This window comes from Panthera onca, chromosome D1 (genome assembly GCF_046562875.1).
Source record: "Panthera onca isolate mPanOnc1 chromosome D1, mPanOnc1 haplotype 2, whole genome shotgun sequence".
NCBI classification, from domain to species: domain Eukaryota; kingdom Metazoa; phylum Chordata; class Mammalia; order Carnivora; family Felidae; genus Panthera; species Panthera onca.
The window spans coordinates 45294086-45316331 of NC_138348.1; the positions used below are offsets into that span (position 1 = coordinate 45294086).

At 39.1% G+C, this 22246-nt stretch overlaps 1 protein-coding gene and 1 pseudogene across 1 annotated transcript in view; one reads left to right on the plus strand and one right to left on the minus strand.

Annotated features, from left to right (window-relative positions):
- LOC144612860 (uncharacterized) overlaps positions 1-22246 on the plus strand; it is a 120022-nt gene that overhangs the window by 47609 nt on the left and 50167 nt on the right. The window contains exon 4 of the mRNA XM_081790158.1: positions 855-895. Coding sequence (XP_081646284.1) covers positions 855-895 — 41 coding nt within the window. The remainder of the gene's footprint in view (positions 1-854; positions 896-22246) is intronic.
- On the minus strand, positions 6767-7956 carry LOC132661476 (dnaJ homolog subfamily A member 1 pseudogene; annotated as a pseudogene).

Here is a 22246-nt window from a genome sequence, read left to right on the forward strand (position 1 = left end):
AAAACAAAACACTGTGTTGGTCTTGTTTACTGTATTCTTCTCAAGGCCTAGCATGAAGTAGGTACTCACAAAATGTTGGTTAATGTATGAAGACATGAAAGATAACATCTCTACCTAAAGTCAGAGACTCTTTCCTTTTGGAACAGTATAGATAGGAATTTTTGTAGGAGTTTATAAGATTTATAAGCAACCCAACTAGGAAAGCCCTGTGCTCTTTGAAATGAAACACTGTAAGCAACAGTTTTTCCAAGACTATCGGTCCTGAGTGTGGTGATAAAATGACCCAATGAGCCACTCTCACATATCCCTAATTTAGCAAACTGACTCCAGGGGTTCAGGTTTTCACAAAGATGGGACTTTCAGGTTCAAAAGCAATATCCAAGCCTGAGAGGCCACCGATAGAAGATGACTTTCCAGACACATTTAGATCCTTCAGTCTATGCCAAACCCCGGAAGTTTTTAACAATTCTGATAATAATCTTCTAAGGTGGAGATAAGAAGGGATATAGAATGGAGGTTAGTAATTAAATCACTAAATGACATCTTGATTTGCTCCCTGCACCTAGCCTCAAAAGAGCAACTGATACTTATGTTCCTGGGCTATCTACTGCTGAGTCACCCCAGGTCAGTTTATATTTTCTAAAGTGTGGTCAAATCTTTTGCCTCCAGTTGATGCGCACAATAGCCAACAAAATATTTACTATCTGTGATAAGAGAACACCAGGATAATAAATTTGTAAGTTACACTCTTTCGGGCTAAGAAATGGGCTCAGTTTATCCCAATTTACTTCAAATGATGCATAATTTTGCTTTTTGCTCTGAGATTCATTCTTTTATTCTCTCTTGTATTGTAGGGAGCTACATGACCTATTTTCTTTTACCAACTGGCTTCCAGGTAGGTTCAGCACAAGGGAAGAATTAAGAGAAAATAGGAATTGAGAAGGTGAGTAGAAAGACTCTTGGGTAATTCTCCATGTCTTACCGTGTTCAATGTCTCTGGGTCTAGTTCTTAATGGACAGGTTCTCTTTCTATGGTTCCAGATCCCTCTGAGCAGTGTTCTAGGCTCTTGTAACACCACTTCCTTCCTTTGTCATGTGGCCCCTAAACATGGTAGCAGATGCCTGTCATTGGCAATCTCTGGGTTAACTCATACCTTACCTGGCTTCTCAGTGCTTCCATCACCTGTCTAATTAATTCTTGTATTAAACTCCAGTTGCATCATGACTGACAAAGTCATGATGTGCTTTGTGCGAAGTCTCCATGTGCTTTGGGAGGCCAGGGAAAGTCAAACAATCAGGCCACTGGAAGAGCAGGATCTATAATAGAGGTTGTTGAAACTGGGTGATGAGTATATGGGGGTCTTTTATACTCTTCTTTACTTCTTTATGTATACCTGAATATTTTTTACAATAACTTTACTTTAAAAAAGAAAATATTCCACAGGGTGCCTGTGTGTCTCAGTCGGTTAAGCGTCTGACTCTTGATTTCAGCTTAGGACATGATCTCACAGTTCATGAGTTGCAGCCCTGCACTGGGCTCTGTGCTGACAGCGTGGAGGCTGCTTGGAATTCTCTCTCCCTCTCTCTCTCTCTCTCTGTCCTCGCCCATTTGTATGCTCTCTCTCTCTCTCTAAATAAGTAAATAAACTTAAAAAAAAAAATTTTTTTTAAGCAAAACAGTCAAGCCCAGAGGTTGCACACTTCATTTCAAGATAATTCCAATTACATACATCAGTGGTTCTCAATCAGGGTTGTTTTTGCCTACTAGGAGACATGACAATTTCTGGAGACATTTTTGGCTGTCATAAGTTTGAGGGGGTGCTATTGGCATCTAAGGGGTAGAAACCAGGAATGTGCTAAACATCCTACAATGCACAGGACAGCCTCTGCAATAAAGAATTATTTGGACAACTGGATATCCACATACAAAAGGATAAATTTGGACCTCTACCTCATACCATATACAAAATTAACTGTAAATGGATTGAAAACCTAAATCTAATTACTGGAAGTATAAAACTCTTAGAAGAAAACATAGGTATAAATCTTCATGACCTTGGACTAGGCAACAGTTTCTCAGCTATAACACCAAAAGCATACAAACCCAAGAAAAAATAAATTGGACTTGATTAATGTGTACAAGTTTTGGACTTCAAAGGACACTATCAAAAAAGTGAAAAGACAACCCAGATAATGGAAGAAAATATTTTCACTTCATATATTTGATAAGGACCTAGTATCTAGAATATATAAAAACTCTTACAACTCAGCAATCAACAGACAACTTGATTTTTTAAATGGACAAAGAATTTTAATAGACATTTTTCAAAAGACGACATATACATTGTCAATGGGCACATGAAAACATGCTTAACATCATCAACCATTAAGGAAATTCAAACCAAAACCAAATTGGTACCCACTCACACTCATTATAGGATGGCTATAATTTTAAAAATCAAACATTAACAAGTGTTGGCAAGGAGGTGGAGAAATTGGAACACTCATGCATTGCTGGTCAGAATGTAAAATGGCACAGCCATTCTGGAAAAGAGTTTGGCAGTTCTTCAAAGGTTAAACACAGAGTTACAATATGACCCAGCTAGGAAAGAATTTTTCTCAAAGCATTCTTAGTAATAGCTATAAAGTAGGAACAACTCAAACACCCATCAACTGATGCATAGATAAGTAAAGTGTGGTATATAGCTGCACAATGGAATATTATTCAGCCATGAAAAATAAATGGTGGTACCAATACTTGCTACCACATGGTTGACCCTTGAAAATGTTATGCTAAGTGAAATAAGCCAGTCACAAAAGGCCACACATTATATGATTTCATTTATATGAAATGTGCAGAGTAGGCAAATCTATAGAGACAGAAAGTAGATAAGTAGTTGCCAGAGTATGAGGGAGAGAGGTGAATACGCAATGGCTACTAATGGATTTAGGGTTTCTCTTAGGAGTGATTAAAATATTCTGGAAAAGAGAGTGGTGATAGTTGAACACATCTTATGAATATATTAAAACTACTGGATTATATAAAGATGATGGTGTTGGAAGAGGTGAAATTACCGGACTTGGGATATATTTTGATGTTAGAGGCAGCAGAACTTGCAGATAGATTGGATGGAGGGTGTGGGAGAAAGAAAAGAATCAAAAATGACTCCTGGTTGGGGTCTAAACAACTGAGGGAATGATCGTGACGTTAACTAAGAGAAGGAAGACTGGAGGAACTGATTTAGGGGATGAAGGAAATCAAGAGTTCTGTTCCGGATATACTACATTTAAGATCACCTGATACACATCCAAGTAGAGAAATTGAGAAATCAGATATATGAATATAAGCCTGAAGCTCAGGAGAGCTGCCAGTCACTGAACTTATGGGGCATTCAGAAGCGAGAGGAAGAGCCAAGTCCTGAGTAAAAAGGAGAAGATCAATAAACAAGTGAAGGTTTGTCCTTAGTTAAGAGCATGTCAATTCCACCCATTATAATCTGAGGGTCAACAGAATAAACAGGTACAGATGCTGGAGGGCTGGTAGATTAGTGGTGGGCACATACCTGATTTCCTTTAAAAGAAATAAGATTATTGGTTGAGGGCAAGAAAAGGGAAAAGAATGATGGAAATGTGAAGAGAAAAGAGAATGAAATAATGATTTCTGAAGAGTGTAGGATGACGTAGCATAAATTTACAGGATAAAACTGAATGCTGGCAAGTCTTTGTATAATATATACAATGCTTGAGGCTATGTAAGTTAGTGAAAGCAATCTGGAGTTTGAAAGAACAACGTGTTGGGTTTTTTTTAAATGTTTTTGTTTGTTTTTTGAAAGAGAGAGAGAGCAAGGATGAGTAGGGGAGGGGCAGAGAGAAGGGGACAGAGGATCCAAAGCAGGCTTTGTGCTGACAGGGTAACAGCAGTAAACTCCATGTGGAGCTTGAACTCACAAACCACGAGATAATGACCTGAGCCAAAGTTGGATGCTCAACCAGCTGAGCCACCCAGGTGTCCCAACAACGGTATTTTTTTGACTCAATTTTATTTCGGGGAATTGGCCCAACACAGTAATTGAAAAGAAAGTCAAATGTTCATGTTAGGTTTTAATAGTGCCATTAATAGAAGCTTTACTCTATATTTCACATAACCTAAGAGACCATTTATGTAGTAGCCTCTGGAGGATCTGTCAGAGGGTCCCATTTCTCAAGCATGAGGGAAGGAGAAATATTGGCTTCCCATCACCTACCTGCATTTTTGTAAATCACGTGAGACATTCCAGGCCTGGTTCCTGTGGATCTCTCTAGTCTCATCTACTGGTGCCATTTTGTACTTTATGCCCTGAAAACACTGGAAGACTTGTAGTTTGCTGCACATAAACATTTGGTTCATTGCTAGAATTGCTGAAGGGACTGTGTTGTATTCTTACCACAAAAAATAGATCCAAGAGACAAAGAGCACGGATTGTCATTCTTGTAGCATCTGAGTTTTACACAACTTTAACTAGTTGTTTTTTTCTCTATTCACCCCAAGCCAATCACCTCGGATCAGAACAGTGATGCTTTTCAGGCCCCAGATGTGTCTGCTCCTCATTCTGATAACTAATTCAAGGCAAGTTGTCAAACAAAGAGGGCAGGCCTTGTAGGAGGTCTATGCTGGTGAGGAGAGAGCCAGAGATTTGTGTCTTGAGTACGTGGAACACCCGGACTTCCACGATATAATGCTGACACCAAGCTGCCTGGGTTGGTATCTCAGCTCTGTCACTCACTCATAGAATTGTAAACAAGTTACTTACCCTCATGCTCTCCTTGTTAGAATGGGGATAATAGTGGTATATACCTTATAGAATTTTTGTGAAGACTAAGTGAGTTTACTTATGCAAAATACTTAGAATGGCTCCGATTTCTGTTATACTCATGGGATTTTAATTTATGGAGATGACTAAGTAAAAACACGGGAAGACTAGTGCCACTGAAGGGCTTTTATTACTTATGTTTTCCCAGAGGACAAGGCACAACATACCATGCAGGGCCACCTGGGGAAGCATCAGTGTTGATTAGGAGGCAGAAAGTAGTGAAGGGGAAGCCTGGCCCAGAGCCTTTATGGTTTTCCATAGGAAAGGCAAGGCAGGGCAAGGGAAACTGCTTAGGGTTGGCTAGTCTGAATAATTTTGATGAGCTGTCTCACTTGTCTGGTACTTAGTCCTGGATGATTTAGGGCAGGGGGTATATTGGTTTGGAGTTGGGGGGGGGGCGTTAAATAAAGGAGGTGACTGGGGGTATGGACTTGGGATTAGTTGGTTTATATATGCAAAACATGCTTTCAGATTTGTTGCTCATTTTTTAATTTAAATTTTTACTGAAGAATCATTGACATACAATATTGTTTTAGTTTCAGGTGTACAACATAGTTGATATTTACATACATTATGAAATATATACACAGATTTGATATTTGTATACATTACAAAATGGTCACCACAATAAGTAGTCATCATCTGTCACCATACAAGATTACTACAGTATTATTGCCTATATTCCCTATGTTGTACATTGCATCCTGTGTCTTAATTTTATAAATGGAAGACTGTACTTCTTAACCTCCTAACTTATTTTGACCATCCCTCTATGTAGCAACCATCAGTTTATTTTCTATATGAGTCTGTTTCTGACTTTTTTTGTTGTTGCTCATTTGTTTTGTTTTTGGATTGTACATGTTAGTGAAGTCATACAGTATTTGTCTTTCTCTGTCTTATTTATTTCACTCAGCATAATACCCTCTAAGTTCATACATGTTGTCACAAATGGCAAGATTTTTATTTTTATGGCTGAGTAATATTTCAGGCAAATTGTTTATTATCTCTGGGAATTAGCTAACCCTGGGAGGGGCAGTCTCTCCTCAGCGAGTCAATCCCCACAACTTGTCAAACACCATAAAATATTAAAAATATGGTTAATACACTAGCCCATGGAAAGTATTATATAGGGGCACTTGGGTGGCTCAGTTGGTTAAACATCTGACTTCAGCTCAGGTCATTCATGATCTCACAGTTCATGGGTCTGAGCCCCACATCAGGCTCTGTGCTAACAACTCAGAGCCTGGCACCTGCTTTGGATTCTGTGTCTCCCTCTCTCTGCCCCTCCCCTGCTCTCTCTCTCTCTCTCTCTCAAAAATAAATAAAAATTAAAAATATAAATATATGTATATATATATATGTGTACACACACACACACACACACACACACACACACATATATATATATAAGAAAGTATTGTATAAGTGTTAGCTACTCTTCTGAAAGAGACACTCAGCCTTGTTGGCAGTCAAAGACTAGAGTTCAGATAAGGCTCATTGTGAAGGTTTAAATTATTTTTGTTCTCCAGGTAGCAGAGAAGCTCAGGAAGCTTAGAAAAACTTTTGCCCATAATTTTTTTGGTTTGTGTCTCCCCTGGTTCTGGAAAGCTCTACTTCAATTCCAGTTCCTGACACTATTCTATTGACCTAGTGAACAATATCTTAAGTTAAGGATTATACCTCTTTGCTCATCTTTTGGTTTTCATGGAAACCAACTTAGGTATGTACTTGACCATTCTTTTTTTTTTTTTTTTTTTTGAGCTTTTATATTTTTTATTCTTCATTTAACTTTTAAAACACTACTATAGTTGAATATTAAAACAAAAACAATAACAGCAAGTAGTGAGCTATGATTATAGTCCTTCATTCGTTCACTACTGCATATAAAATGCCATCAGTGTTCTTCACTGACCCCATTAAGAGGTCTGACACTGAACACCTCCCCTAGGGTGATGTTCATCATCCTCATACGCTTCTCCATTGTAATGGCGCCTTCTTTCCTGATTTGGATCAAAGTCCACCAGTTCTACCTGGTCCATTTCATCAGTCTCTTCTACTTCCTTCCTCTCAGGTAGGAGTTTTTCCAGCAAAGACAGTTTATCAGGAGAGAGAAAGCCATTCTCAGGGAAGTTTACCTTAAATTCAATGATTAGGCGACCCTTTTCGTATGGTCTACGATAAATTGGCATGCCTTCATTCAGCACACACTTGATATCTGCATGCTTGACAATCTGACCTGGACGAGAGGTAAAGACAATGGTTCTGTTGTCTAGAGTAGATATTGGCTTTTGAAAGCCGCACAGTGCTTCAACCAGCTGTATGTCCATACACATGAAAAGATCCCCTCCTCGCCTAGTAAAAACAGCATGGTCCTTCTGATCTAAAACAATGATAATATCTCCTGGTTCCAGTCCAGGTTCTAGGTCTCCTTCACCATGGAATGTTATCTTCTGGCCATCTTTCATGCCTTTGTCAATATGAACTTCTAGAATCTTCTTTTCTCGAACTATCTTCCTTCCATTGCAGCTTGTACATCTATCTTTAGGACTGATCCGTTCCCCATGGCCCTGGCACTCCATGCACACAGACTGAATTTGTTGAACCACTCCAGGTCCTATCTGATGAATTCTTATTTGCATTCCAGTACCTCGGCAATTGGGACAACATTCTACCGCTCCTTTCTTACCACCTCGGCCTTCACATTTGTCACAAATCACATTCTTTTGCAGAGCTAGTTTTCTTGTTGCACCATTATATAAATCTTCTAAGGTTACAGAGAGCTGATGCACATTTTTACCTCTCTTCTCTCTCTGCATCCTTCCTCCTCCTCCAAAAAACATATCAAAGATGTCCATGGGGGAGCCAAAACCACCACCTGCTCCACCTTCTTTAATTGCCTGTTCTCCTCCTTTGTCATATAATTCCCTTTTCTTCGCATCAGAGAGCACTTCATAAGCTTGAGAAATCTGTTTAAACTTCTCTCCCTCATTTGGATTCTTGGCAGGTGGTACTTCAAAGCCAACTTCCTGTAAGCCTTTTTCAATTCTTCCTGGGTGGCATTGGGTTTGACCCCCAAAACATCATAGTAACTAGTTTCTTTCACCATTTTCTACAGCCGGCGAGGGGGCCAAGGCCGGTGTGGGGGGAGCGGGAAGGAGCGCATTTCTGGGCGCAGCTCGGGCAGCCGCCGCTCCTCCGCTTTTCAGCGAGTGTTCTGGAAAGTTCCCTGTACTTGACCATTCTTGGTTTAACCATGGTACTGAAGCCTTTCTGACAAAAATCAGTAATTTTAAGTGAGATAATACTAAGCTATTACCACCAACCCGGACTAACCAAATAAATAAAAGTATAGAAGTGCCTAAGAGCAAAATACATTAGTTGCATACAGTATCCAGGAGACATGTTAGGGAGTTATGGCAATACAATATTGAGGTAATGGCTATATCAGTCCTTCCTGATACCATCTGAAAATAGCCCTCAATCTTGATCAATGGCTTATTTTTATCTGGCCCAGGCTTTAGGGCCTAACTTGCTCTCCAGGTGTGTACTTGCCTTGCAGATTAAAGCTCTTACTAGATTTCTCTTGACTTCATGAAGATGTTACAAAAGTAATTGAACAAGTTGTAGAAAGAAGAGAAATGGAGATGAATCAATTGGTTTGAGAATTCTTCCAGAAAATACCTACAGAACTTCACGGCAACTGATTAGATATAAGGAATGAAAGGGCAGGGAACTGACCTTGGGAAATGGTTGTCACCACTAAGAAATGAAGTTGAAAGGAAGTTGACTTGGAGAATAAAGTAAGTCCGTATCCAGATATACTTTATTTGAAATGATATGATATCCAACTAGATAGGCCCAGTAGGCAAGAGGGGGAACAAGACTAGATGAGAAGAAGATATCAGGATAGGAATGATTATGAAAGCCATGAGCAAGACAAGGGTGGCTGAGACATATCTTTTGGGTGCGGTGGGAAGACAGGAGAGAATTCTGGAGAAAAGAGAGACCATATGTTTAGAAGTGGGAGATCCAGGGTGGTATAATATCTTGAAAGAATTCACAGAACAAAGTTCATAAGGCAGAGAGCAGGCAACAGTGTCTAAAGGTTACGTGAGAGGAAAGTGAATCATTGGATGTGGCAACACAGGAGTCTTGGGCAATAACAGGGTGAGTAGTGAGGGAAGAATGCCATGGGTCAACAATTAAGCACTTTATCTGGGTCAGATCAAAGTGATTAGTATAAATCACTGAAGAAGTTTCACAAGGAAGAGATGGGCTGAACCCACAGAAGTTACTCAGTAGTGCCATTCTCCATCAGAAGTTGGCCACGGCAACTTTTTACTCAACACATCTCCAGAGGCAAGGAAAACAAAAGCAAAAGTGAACTATTGGGACCTCATCAAAATAAAAAGCTTTTGCACAGCAAAGGAAACAATCAGCAAAACTAAAAGGCAACCAATAGATGGGAGAAGATATTTGCAAACGACATATCAGATAAAGGGTGAGTGTCCAAAATCTATAAAGAATTTATCAAACTCAACACCCAAAAAATAAATAATCCAGTGAAGAAATGGGCAAAAGACATGAATAGACACTTCTCCAAAGAAGACATCCAGATGGCCAACCGACACATGAAAAAATGCTCAACATCCCTCATCCTCAGGGAACTACAAATCAAAACCACCATGAGATACCACCTTACACCTGTCAGAATGGCTAACGTTAACAACTCAGGCAACGACAGATGTTGGCGAGGATACGGAGAAAGAGGATCTCTTTCATTGCTGGTGGGAATGCAAGCTGGTACAGCCACTCTGGAAAACAGTATGGAGGTTCCTCAAAAAATTAAAAATAGAACTACTCTATGAGCCAGCAATTGCACTACTAGGTATTTTCCCAAGGGATACAGGTATGCTGTTTTGAAGGGGCATATGCACCCCAATGTTTATAGCAGCACTATCAACAATAGCCAAAGTATGGAAAGAGCCCAAATGTCCATCGACAGACAAATGGATAACGAAGATGTGGTGTATATATACAATGGAGTATTACTTAGCAATCAAAAAGAATGAAATCTTGCCATTTGCAACTACATGGATGGAACTAGAGGGTATTATGCTAAGCAAAATTAGAGAAAAACAAATATCATATGACTTCACTCATATGAGGACTTTAAGACACAGAACAGATGAACACAAGGGAAGGGAAGCAAAAATAATATAAAAACAGGGAGGGGGACAAAACAGAAGAGACTCTTAAATATGGAGAACAGAGGGTTACTGGAGGGTTTGTGGGATGGGGGATGGGCTAAATGGGTAAGGAGCATTAAGGAATCTACCCCTGAAATCATTGTTGCACTAATGCTAACTAACTTGGATGTAAATTAAAAAAAAAGAATAAAATAAAATAATAATAATAAATTTAAAAGTGTTACATTTGATTTGATGTGATTCACAGATATTCTCTTTTGGGAAAGAGAAAGTCTGTACTAATGTGAGAGTTCTTGAATTGAATTTTAAGGTTCATGTCAAAGTAGTTGAGAAATACAGTGACTTTAGAGAATATTTTTATTGAACAGTCTTATTTGGAACTCTGTGTTTAAGCAAAAAAAGAGGAATCTGTCTGCTATCTTGTGAACATTTATCCTCTGCAACAAAAATATCACATAGGAAAGATAAAAAGAATCCTATGTTGTGTTAGTCTGGTGTGTATATTATTATGCTTCACGGGGATAACATAAAAATATATAGACTTTCACAAAGTTAGAAAGTTCTACTATGATTTTCTTTCTTTTTTTTTATTTTAGAGAGAGAGCACAAGTAGGGGAGAAGGGCAGAGGGAGAGAGAGAGTCTCAGGCAGGCTGCATGCTTGATGGAGCATCAGTGCAGAGCCTGATGCAGGGTTCCATCCCATGACTTTGGGATCATGACCTGAGCCAAAATCAAGAGTCAGATGCTCAACCAACTGAACCACCCAGGCTCCCCTCTGCTATGATTTTCAACTGCCACCCTCTGAACAGAAGCTTCAAGGAATTTTATTGAGCAAATAAACATAAATAATAAATATGTGTATAATTCTCAATATTCATGTTGAGATGTTGTTTATGAACATTGCTGAGGTATATTACAAGTACTTTGATATTAAGAAAAGTTAAAGTGCCAATTTTTAATCATAGCTGACTTCTTCACAGACATTGACAAGCTGACCCTAAAATTAATAGAGAAATTCAAAGATCTCAGAATAGCCAAACAATTCAAAACAATCTTGAAAAAGAAGAATAAATTTGGAGCACTCAAGCTTCTGACTTTCAAAACTTACTACAAAGTTACACTAATCAAGACAGTGTGGTAGTGGGGTAAGGAGAGACACAATGGAATAGAATTGAATACACATCAATGGAATAGAATTGAGATCTAGAAATAAACTCTCTCACTTTATGGTCAGTTGATTTTCAACAAAGATGCCAAGACCATTCAATTGGAAATAATAGTTTTTCAACAAATAGTTCTGGGACAACTGGATATCCATATGCAAAAGAGTGATTTTGCACCCTTTCTCACATCATATACAAAAATTAACTAAAAAGTAGTCAAAGGCCTAAATCTAAGCACTAAAACTATAAAAGTCTTTGAAGAAAGCATAGGTGTAAATCATAACCTTGGATTGGGCAATTGTTTCTGAAATATGAAACCAAAAGCAGAAGCAGCCAAAGAAAAAGTAAGATTTTACCAAAATTAAAAAATGTACTTCAAAGGACACCACTAAGAAAGTGAAAAGACAATTCACCTAATAGGAGACAATATTTGTAAATCATATGTTGGATAAGAGACTAGAATCCAGAATATATAAAGAACATTTTCAACCCAAACATAAAGAGACAAATAACCCAACTAAAACATGGGCAAAGAATCTGAATAGACATTTCTCCATTGGGAGATGAAAATTTCAGCAAAATTCTAGAAGATGGAAAGTGAACAAGAAAGTGTTACTAGGTGACACAACAAAGGAATCCACAGCCCAGAATAAGTTCCAAGGGGGCTGCTATATAGCACAGAGGCAGATCTGCCCGGCAACCCCAGAAAGGCTTTAGAGCCTGAGTCCTATGACTGAGGGCAGGAATGAGAATTCTGCTAAGGACAGGAAATTCATTTGAGGCTTAAACACATGTGCAAAGGCAACAGGTCACCTAATAACCACTTTCCTCCCCAACAACGTGGGATGGGGAGGGGCTTGGGGGAAAGGTTCTTCTCTAAAAGATTAAACATCTTCCATTCACTTTCCTGGTATGGGTTTATGTAGTGTTTTTTGTGCCCTAAGCCACATCCCCTCGGTTCAGCTTGCATTTCTGGAGCAGCTCTGGTGCGCAATTCCCCTACACAAGTTTTCTCAGCCTAATGCTTTCCCTGAAGCCAAGGGAGGTCTACCATCCCTTCACACCGGTAGTCTGGAAACATTTCTGGGAGCAAGCATCAGTGGAGGATGGGAATCAGTGAGAAAATGCTCTATCCACTCAGCAGGGACAGCAAAAGGAAACAACTTGTGTCCCTCTGTAGGTACTGATCTGGGAAGATGTACAAGATCTATTGTTAAGTGAAAAAAATCAAAGCTAGTATGCTGTCTTTGTGTAAGAAAGAGGGGAGGAACATTAATTTACATTAGTATTTGCTCTTATCTGCCTACCCCAAACCTTAAGATATCTAGAAATAAGGGGCACCTGAGTGGCTCAGTGGATTGAGCATCCGACTTCAGCTCAGGTCATGATCTTACGGTTTGTGGGTTCGAGCCCCGTGTTGGGCTCTGTGCTGACAGCTCAGAGCCCGGAACCTGCTTCAGATTCTGTGTCTCCTTCTCTCTCTGCCCCTCCCCCACTTGTATTCTGTCTTTCTCTGTCTTTCAAAAATAAATAAATGTAAAAAAAATTTTTTTAAGATATTTAGGAATAAACCTAACCAAAGAGGTGAAAAACCTGTACTCTGAAAACTATAAAACACTAATGAAAGAAACTGAAGAGAACACAAAGAAATGGAAAGACCTTCCATGCTCATGGATTGGAAGAACAAATATTGTTAAAATGTCTATAATATCCAAAAATATCTATACATTTAATGCAATCCCTGCCAAAATACCAATAGCATTTTTCACAGAGCTAGGAGAAACAATGCTAAAATTTGTATGGAACACAAAATAGCCAAATAGCCAAAGCAATCTTGGAAAACAAAAGCAAAGCTGGAAGCATCACAATCCCAGACTTCAAGCTATAGTACAAAGTTGTAGTCATCAATACAGAATGGTACTGGGGCGCCTGGGTGGCTCAGTTGGTTAAATGTCCGACTCTTGATACTGGTTCAGGTCCTGATCTTGTGGTCATGAGATCAAACCCTGCTGCGGGCCCCACCCTGAGTGTGGAGCCTGCTGGGGATTCTCTCTCTCCCTCTCTCTCTGCCCCTCCCCTTCTCTCTCTTTCTCTCTCAAAATAAATAAATAAACTTAAAAAAAAACAGTATGGTACTGTCACAAAACAAAGACATAGAAATCAACACAACAGAATATAAAAAAAATGAAGCCACAACTGTATGGTCAACTAATCTTCAACAAAGTAGGAAAGAATATCTAATGGGAAAAAAGCAGTCTCTTCAACAAATGGTATTGGAAAAGTGGACAGCAGCAGGCAAAAGAATGAAACTGGACCACTTTCTTACACCATACACAAAAATAAATTCAAAATTGATGAAAGACCTAAATGTGGGACAGGAAACCATTAAAGACCTAGAGGGGAGCACAGGCAGTAATTTGCCTGACATCAGCCATAACAACATTTTTCTAGATATGTCTCCTGAGGCAAGGGAAACAAAACCAAGAAGAAACTATGGGGACTTCATCAAAATAAAAAGCTTCTGCACAGTGAAGGAAACAATCGACAAAACTGAAAGGCAACCTACAGAATGGGAGAAGATATTTGCAAATGACATATCTGATAAATGGTTAGTATCCAAAACATACAAAGAATGTATGCAACTCAACACCCAAAAAACAAATAACCCAATTTAAAAATGGGCAGAGGATATCAAGAGACATTTCTCCAGAGAAGACCTACAGATAGCCAACAGACACATGAAAAAATGCTCAACATCACTCATCATCAGGGAAATACAAATCAAAACTACAATAAGATATCACCTCACACCTGTAGAACGGCTAAAATCAACAACACAGAAACAGGTGTTGGCAAGGATGTGGGGAAAGGGGAAACCTCCTACACTTTTTGGGAATGAAAACTGGTGTAGCCACTCTGAAAAACAGTATGAAGTTTCCTCAAAAAGTTAAAAATAGGACTACCCTATGATTCAGCAATTGCACTCCTAGGTATTTACCCAAAGAATACAAAAATACTAATTCAGAGGGATACGTGCACCTACAATGTTTATAGCAGCATGATCTAAGGTAGCCAAACTATGGAAAGAGCCCAAGTTTCCATCTACTGGTGAATGGGTAAAGATTATACACACACACACACACACACACACACACACACACACACACACATACACAACACACACAGTGGAATATTACTCAGCCATAAAAAGGAATGAAGTCTTGCCATTTGCAACAATGTGGATAGAACTAGAGACTATAATGCTAAGCAAAATAAACCAATCAAAAAAGATAAATACCATATGATTTCACTCACATGTGGAATTTAAGAAACAAAACAAATAAACGTGGGAGAAAAAAAGAGAGGCAAACCAAGAAAGAGTCCTAACGATAGAGAACAAACTGATGGTTACTAGAAGGGAGGTGGGTTAGGGGTGGACTAAATAGGTGATGGGGATTAAGTAGTGCACCTGTTGTGATGTATGGAAGTGTTGAATCACTAAATTCTACACTTGAAACTAATATTACACTGTATGTTGATGAGCTGGAATTTAAAAAGTTGAAAAAAAATTTTTTTTCACTAGTTTTCCTAAAACTAATGGCCAGTGGTTACATGTAGAGGATGAGGTAGGGGGTGTGGATTATAAAGAATATGAAAGTAAAACTTCTCAATGTATAATTAAAAAAATTTTTTTTAATGTTTATTTTTGAGAGAGAGAGAGAGAGAATGTGAGCAAGGAAGGGGCAGAGAGAGAGGAAGACACAGAATCTAACGCAGGCTCCAGGCTCTGAGCTGTCAGCACAGAGCCTGATGTGGGGCTTGAACTCACAAACCATGAGATCATGACCTGAGCCGAAGTTGGATGCTTAACCAACTGAGTCACCCAGGCCCCCCTCAATGTATAATTTTTAAAAACCTCTGAACCAAGTGAATATAGCACTTACTTAAAAATAATTAAATTGAGTTTTTAAACATTTTGCCATCTGATTCAGGTAGTTGCTCCCAATGCTAACCTAGTTCTCTCTTTTCTTCTCATTCAAAAATATTTCAGAGTTGTTTCATTGCTGTGTTTATTTCCTTACCTCTCACTCATCAATCTGGTTTCTGCCCCATTATGCAAATAAATTGCTCTGACCTCTTGTCTCCAGTGACCTCCATATTGCTAAATCTCATAAACATTGTTTAGTCTTTCTCTCACATAATCTTCTGGCAGCATTTGATAAACTACCTCCCTTCAGACACATCCTCTTCTCTTGACTTTAACGTCTCCACGCAATTCTAGTTTTCCTCCCATCTCTCTGGATACCCTTACCTCTCTTCTCCCTTTCTCCCTCACCTTCTTCTTTTTTTCCCTTCTCTTCTCCCTCCTTTACCCAAACATTAAACATTGTATTTCTTCAAAACTCTGTTGTAAATATCTTCTCTATTACTAAGGGATTTCACTCAGAACTATAAATTGAGTTGATAACAGTGACCTCCACATTCATATCTCCAAACTCTTTCAGGACTGAGACATTCTGTTATTGGCAGCTCACTCTGGCCAATGGAAATGTCTAGAGGCAGAATTACCTGTTGCTCTAGCTGCTAAAACTTCCAGCAGTTGTGGAAGGGAAATTTGGAGGGAGCACCATAGCATTTAATGCAGATAGATGTACTATGAATATTTTCTACCAGTATGTGATTTGCCTTTTCATTTTCTTTTCATTGTCTTAAGGAATGGCTAGTTTAAATTTTTACGAAGTATTGGGGTTTCTGGGTGGCTCAGTCAGTTAAGTGTCCAGCTTCAGCTCATGTCTTGATCTCACTCACGGCTTGAGAATTCAAGCCCTGAGACAGGCTCTGTGCTGACAGCTCAGAACCTGGACCCTGCTTCTGATTCTGTGTCTCCCTCTCTCTCTGCCCCTCCCCTGCTCACACTCTGTCTGTCTCTCTCTCTCAAAAATAAAGATTAATTTTTTTTTAATTTTATGAAGCATAATTAATTTTTTTTCTTTTATGTTAAATTCTTTTTTTCCATAGAGACTTTAAGTTTTTTACTGTGGTAAAAAGCATATGACATAGGGGCACTCGGGTGGTTCAGTCGCTTAAGTGACTGACTTTGGCTCAGATCATGATTTCACGGTTTGTGAGTTCGAGCCCCACGTCAGCTCAGAGCCTGTAGCCTGCTTCAGGTTCTGTGTCTCCCTCTCTCTCTCTGCCCCTCACTCATGCTCACTCTCTCTCTCTCTCTCAAAAATAAACAAAACATTAAAAAAAATTTTTTTAAGCATATGATATAAAATTTACCATCTTGGGTGCCTGGATGGCTCAGTCGGTTAAGCATCCGACTTCAGCTCAAGTCATGATCTTACCGTTCGTGAGTTCAAGCCTCACATCCGGCTTTGTGCTGACAGCTCAGAGCCTGGAGCCCACTTCGGATTCTGTATCTCCCCCTCTCTCTGTTCCTTCCCCATCTGCACTGTCTCTCCCTCAAAAATAAAGATTACCAAAACTTTTTTTTAATTTACCATCTTAACCACTTTAAAGTGTACATTTCAATAGTGCTAATTAATTCACACTGTTATGAAACAGATCTCCAGAACTTTTTCATCTTGTACATCTAAAGCCCTCTACCCAAACAATATCTCCCTATTCCTCCTCCCCAGTCCCTGGCAACCTCAATTTTACTTTCTGTCTCTGTGATATTGACTACTTTATATAGCGTGTATAAATGGCATCATACAACATTTGTCTTTTGATGACTTGGTTATCCCAGTATAATGCCCTCAAGTCCATCCATGTTTTAGCCTGTGATAAGATTTCCTTCCTGTTTAAGGCTGAGTAATATTCCATTGTGTGTATATACCACACTTTATCCATTCATCTGTCAGTGGACATTTAGATTGTTTCACTTCTTGTCTATTGTGACTAGTGCTGCTATGAACATGAGTGTGTAATATTTCTTCGAGACTCTGCTTTCCATTTTTATGGATATATATAACCAGAAGTGGGAGTGCTGGATCATATGGTAGTTCTGTTTTAAATTTCTTGAGGAAACTCCATATTGTTTTCCACAGTGGTTGAACTATTTTACAGTCCCACCAATGGTGTGTAAAGGTTCCAGTTTTTCCATATCCTCTCCCTCTCATGTTATTTTCTGTTATTTTTTTATAGCAACCACCCTAATGGGTATGAGATTATTTAGTGCTTTTCATGTCTTCTTTAAGAAATATTTACCTATCCCAAGGTTGCAGATATATTCTTCCATGTTTAAAATTTTGACTTTTAGGGGCACCTGGGTGGCTCAGTCAGTTAAGCGTCTGACTTCGGCTCAGGTCGTGATCTCACAGTCCGTGGGTTTAAACCCCTCTTTGGGCTCTGTGTTGACAGCTCAGAGCCTGGAACCTGCTTTGGATTCTGTGTTTCCCTCTTTGTCTGCCCTTCTCTCTCTCACACTCTGTCACAAATAAATAAACATTAAAAATTTTTTTGGCTTAAAACCTCTTTGATCTTGGCTGCAGCAACTTCTTACTCAACACGTCTCCAGAGGCAAGGGAAACAAAAGCAAAAGTGAACTATTGGGACCTCATCAAAATAAAAAGCTTTTGCACAGCAAAGGAAACAATCAGCAAAACTATAAGGCAACTGACAGAATGGGAGAAGATATTTGCAAACAACATATCAGATAAAGGGTTAGTATCCAAAATCTATAAAGAACTTACAAACTCAACACCCAGAAAACAAATAATCCAGTGAAGAAATGGGCAAAAGACATGAATAGACACTTCTCCAAAGACATCCAGATGGCCAACCGACACATGAAAAAATGCTCAACATAACTTTTCATTAGGGAACTACAAATCAAAACCACAATGAGATACCACCTCACACCTGTCAGAATGGCTAACATTAACAACTCAGGCAACAACAGATGTTGATGAGGATGCAGAGAAAGAGGATCTCTTCTGCAATGCTGGTGGGAATGCAAGCTAGTGCAGCCACTCTGGAAAAAAGCATGGAGGTTTCTCCAAAAATAAAAAATAGAACTACCCTACGACCCAGGGATTGCACTACAAGGTATTTATCCAAGGGATACAGCTATGCTGTTTCGAAGGGACACATGCACCCCAATTTTTATAGCAAGCAACACTATCAACAATAGCCAAAGTATGGAAAGCCCAAATGTCCATCGATGGGTGAATAGATAAAGAAGATGTGGTATATATATACAATGGAGTATTACTTGGCAATGAAAAAGAATGAAATCTTGCCATTTGCACTATGTGGATAGAACTAGAGGGTATTATGCTAAATGAAATTACTCGGTCAAAGAAAGACAAATATCATATGACTTCACTCATACGAGGACTTTAAGACACAGAACAGATGAACATAAGGGAAGGGAAGCAAAAATAATATAAAAACAGGGAGGAGGACAAAACATAAGAGACTCTTAGATATGGAGAACAAACAGAGGGTTACTGGAGGGGTTGGGGTTGGGGATGGACTAAACGGGTAAGAAGCATTAAGGAATCTACTCCTGAAATCATTCTTGCACTATCCGCTAACTAATTTGGATGTAAATTTAAAAATAAAATTAAATGGGGCGCCTGCGTGGCTCAGTCTGTTAAGTGTCTGACTTCGGCTCAAGTCATGATCTCGCGGTCCATGAGTTCGAGCTCCATGTCAGGCTCTGTGCTGACAGCTCGGAACCTGGAGCCTGTTTCAGATTCTGTGTCTTCCTCTGACCTCTCTCTCTGACCCTCCCTGTTCATGCTCTGTCTCTCTGTGTCTCAAAAATAAAAATAAAAACGTTAAAAAAAAAGCCAATAAAGAACTTTAAAAAAAATAAAATTAATAAAATTAAAAAATTAAAAATAAATTAAAAAACTTTTTTTTGGCTTCTACATTTAAGTCTATGATACACCTCAAACTAGTTTTAATGTGTGGTATGAGGTACAGGTCAAGGTTCATATTTTTCAGTTGGATATCCAGTTATTCTGACATTATTTGTTGAAAACAAAAACAACAACCTTCCCGTTCTACACTGGATTTTCTTGGCACCTTGGCAAGTAACTTTTGACACTGGTTTTAAGAAGATTCCCAAACTTCAGACCTGTCAAGCTGTGGGGAAAGAAGTACATCTTAGAATTGAGAAAATAGAAACTTCTTTTGGATTCCTACAGCACCTAGTACAGTATGTGTGGGTCACACAGAGTGAGTAGCATCGGAGCTTTGGAATCAGGCAAATCTGGATTCAAACCCAAGTTTGCACGGCCTTGGACAATTTACCTAACATCTTCTTTGCCTTGGTTTCCTTATATACATAGTGAGCATCCAATGTTGTGATGAGAAATTAAACGATGCAAAATGCCTGGTGTAGCTATTTGCTGAGTATTCTTTTCCCCTCATATTTTCATTTTTTCAGTAAATATTTGTTATCTTCATTGGACTCAGTGGTTTGGGGCATGATAGAAATTTCTGTCTAAATTCCTTGTGTACTTTTTCAAAAAGACTTACAAATTGATTACAAGTCTCCTTGCCTTTAGCAAGGTATGCCATCTAATATTAATCCTTTTTTTTTATCTGATTCTCCTTTTGCAAATTCTTGAGAGAGCGGTTTGGACATAATTATTTGGAAACTTCATCCTGTTAAGGAGAAATTTAGTAACAATATTATGTGATCATCAGAAATCAGGAATCCTTCAGCTTCATCTAGACTAAGAGAGCTTTCAACTTTAAGCGGCACACCGCTCACTTGAGGATCTTATTACACTCCAGACTCTGATTCAAGAAGTCTGGAGTTGAGTCTGATATTCTGCATTTCTAGCAGGCTCCAAGGAAATGCCAAAGCTTTTGGTGTAAGGACCACACACTTTCCGTAGGTAGGGGCTAGAGGCTTCAGTTTGTTAGGGGAGAAAATTTTAAACCCTGAAGTTCATGAATAAATAATGTTTCCCTTGGCTGAGGGTACTATGGTTGCAGGGAGAGAGGAAACTGTTCATTTAGTTTTTACCATGCACCTGCAAGCATATGTATGAGGTAAAGTATAGGTAGAATGAGCACAAATATTTTCTCTTTTAGGAGTTCTGGATTTAGAATCAGATGATATAGTTTCATATCCCAGCTTCCCCACTTACAATCCATCGTGACATTTGGCAAGTTGTTAAATCTCTCCAGTAGCCTCTCACAGGATACCTGTGAAGATAAAATGAAATTATGTAAATAACTTTGGCCCAGCATCTGACTTGTAAATAGCATTTAGTAAGTATTGCGTAAATGTGAATTTCTTTAGCAACCCTTGCCAGATTAAGGCATTAAGTAAAACTAGAGTGATGGCTAGATCCAGACTCAGGTTCAAGTCCTTACTATGCCCCCTATGTAGCTGTATAGTCATTAGACACTTGGGAGCCTAATGTGTCTTAGATATCAAATAAGATTGGATTGGATATTCTTATTCTTCACAGTGCTAAGGGTCTTCATGCCCTAATGGTCCTGTGGTTCTTGAGCTCTTCTCTATAAGGCAGAGACAGGCAAACATTAAAAGAAACTGTCTCTTTAGTCAGTTAGCTGAATTGACACAGCAAACCAGGAGCCAGAGGAAGAAAGGTAAAGAGAGGAAAAAGAAGGATCCTGAAATGGTCCTGGTTCATCTTGGTTCTTTCAGCTCATGACAGCTTTTAGAAGGGAGACTTAGTTCAGGAGGAGTGGCCCAGAGACACGTCATCCATTTCAACAACATCTTCATCCCCTTAGTCACCACACACCTTTAGGCCATGGGAATAGGGGGAGTGTGTGTGTGTGTGTGTGTGTGTGTGTGTGTGTGTGTGTTTTAAACTGTGAACAATGTCACTGGGTTAAAATCCTAATATAGATCACCTCTTTGCAATGTAAAAACAATTTTGTGAAGTAGGTATTATTATCTATGACGCATGGATGGGGACACTGGGCCTTAGAGAAGTTAAACAATTTACACAAGCTCACAGTTAATGGGCAACTTTACTTGAACCAAGGCAGTCTAATTCCTGCTCCCTCTTTCTTAATCATTATACTACACTGCTGTACAGATCTGTGGAGCTGACTGAGATTTACTCAGTGTCGAAATCTTCAGTCCAGATTATGTGGGGTTAAATTCCTGAGAGAATATGAAATAGAGTTCAAACTACCCGAGGAGCCCACTGTGAGGTCAGGTTGTGAAAGGACAAAGAAGTATTATCTTAACTTAGTAATGATAGTGTCATGACAGTGTGCTTGACAAAGCTCACTTAAACTTCAAAATACAGGCATATAGGGATTATTTTAGCTGAAGAAACTGATGCTCAAGGAAGATAAGTAATTTATCCACATGAAGGGCTCATATGGGCTGTAAGGAATAGGAAACTTCACACAAATGGTCTTTAACTATAAGGAAATCATTATCTCACTTACAAAGTCAAGAAGTAGGGCAGACTTTAGGGTCAGCATGTCTGTGTGCCAGTTCTACCTCTCCGCAATTCTCTTGGCTCTTTCCTCCACGGTGGATCGGCTTTAATATCATAACCAGGCAGAAGTGGTTCCAAACATCCCATTTAAACATGATGATGTACAAAGGAAGAGGGATCTTCTCTCTCTGAGTCTATTTTAGGAATAAGGAAATCCTTTTTAGAAGCTTTCCCAGAAGACTTCCCCTCACACCTCATTGCCAGGACTGACCCACTCTTATACTGATCACGAGTAAAGGAAAGGGATTACCATTCTTGGGTTTGAGGTGGATAGAGAGTGAGTTGAGAATCACCATGACCAGCATACCATGCTGCATCTCCAGACAGTGTCAGCATTGAAGACCTGCTCTGGTCCTTGACGAGACTCTCTTTTTCAGTATTCTCTGCCAAGGACAGATTGCAGTCACAGATGGAGATATCACCCCACAAGGCATTATATCTAAAGAATGAGCTCAGCCATAATTCAAATATCAGGGCTTTAAAAGGGAGACTTTTGAGGGCTCCATCAGTCAGGCCACAGCAAGTAGGCAGGCAACAGGGACCAAATCTCTAGAAAGAGAGC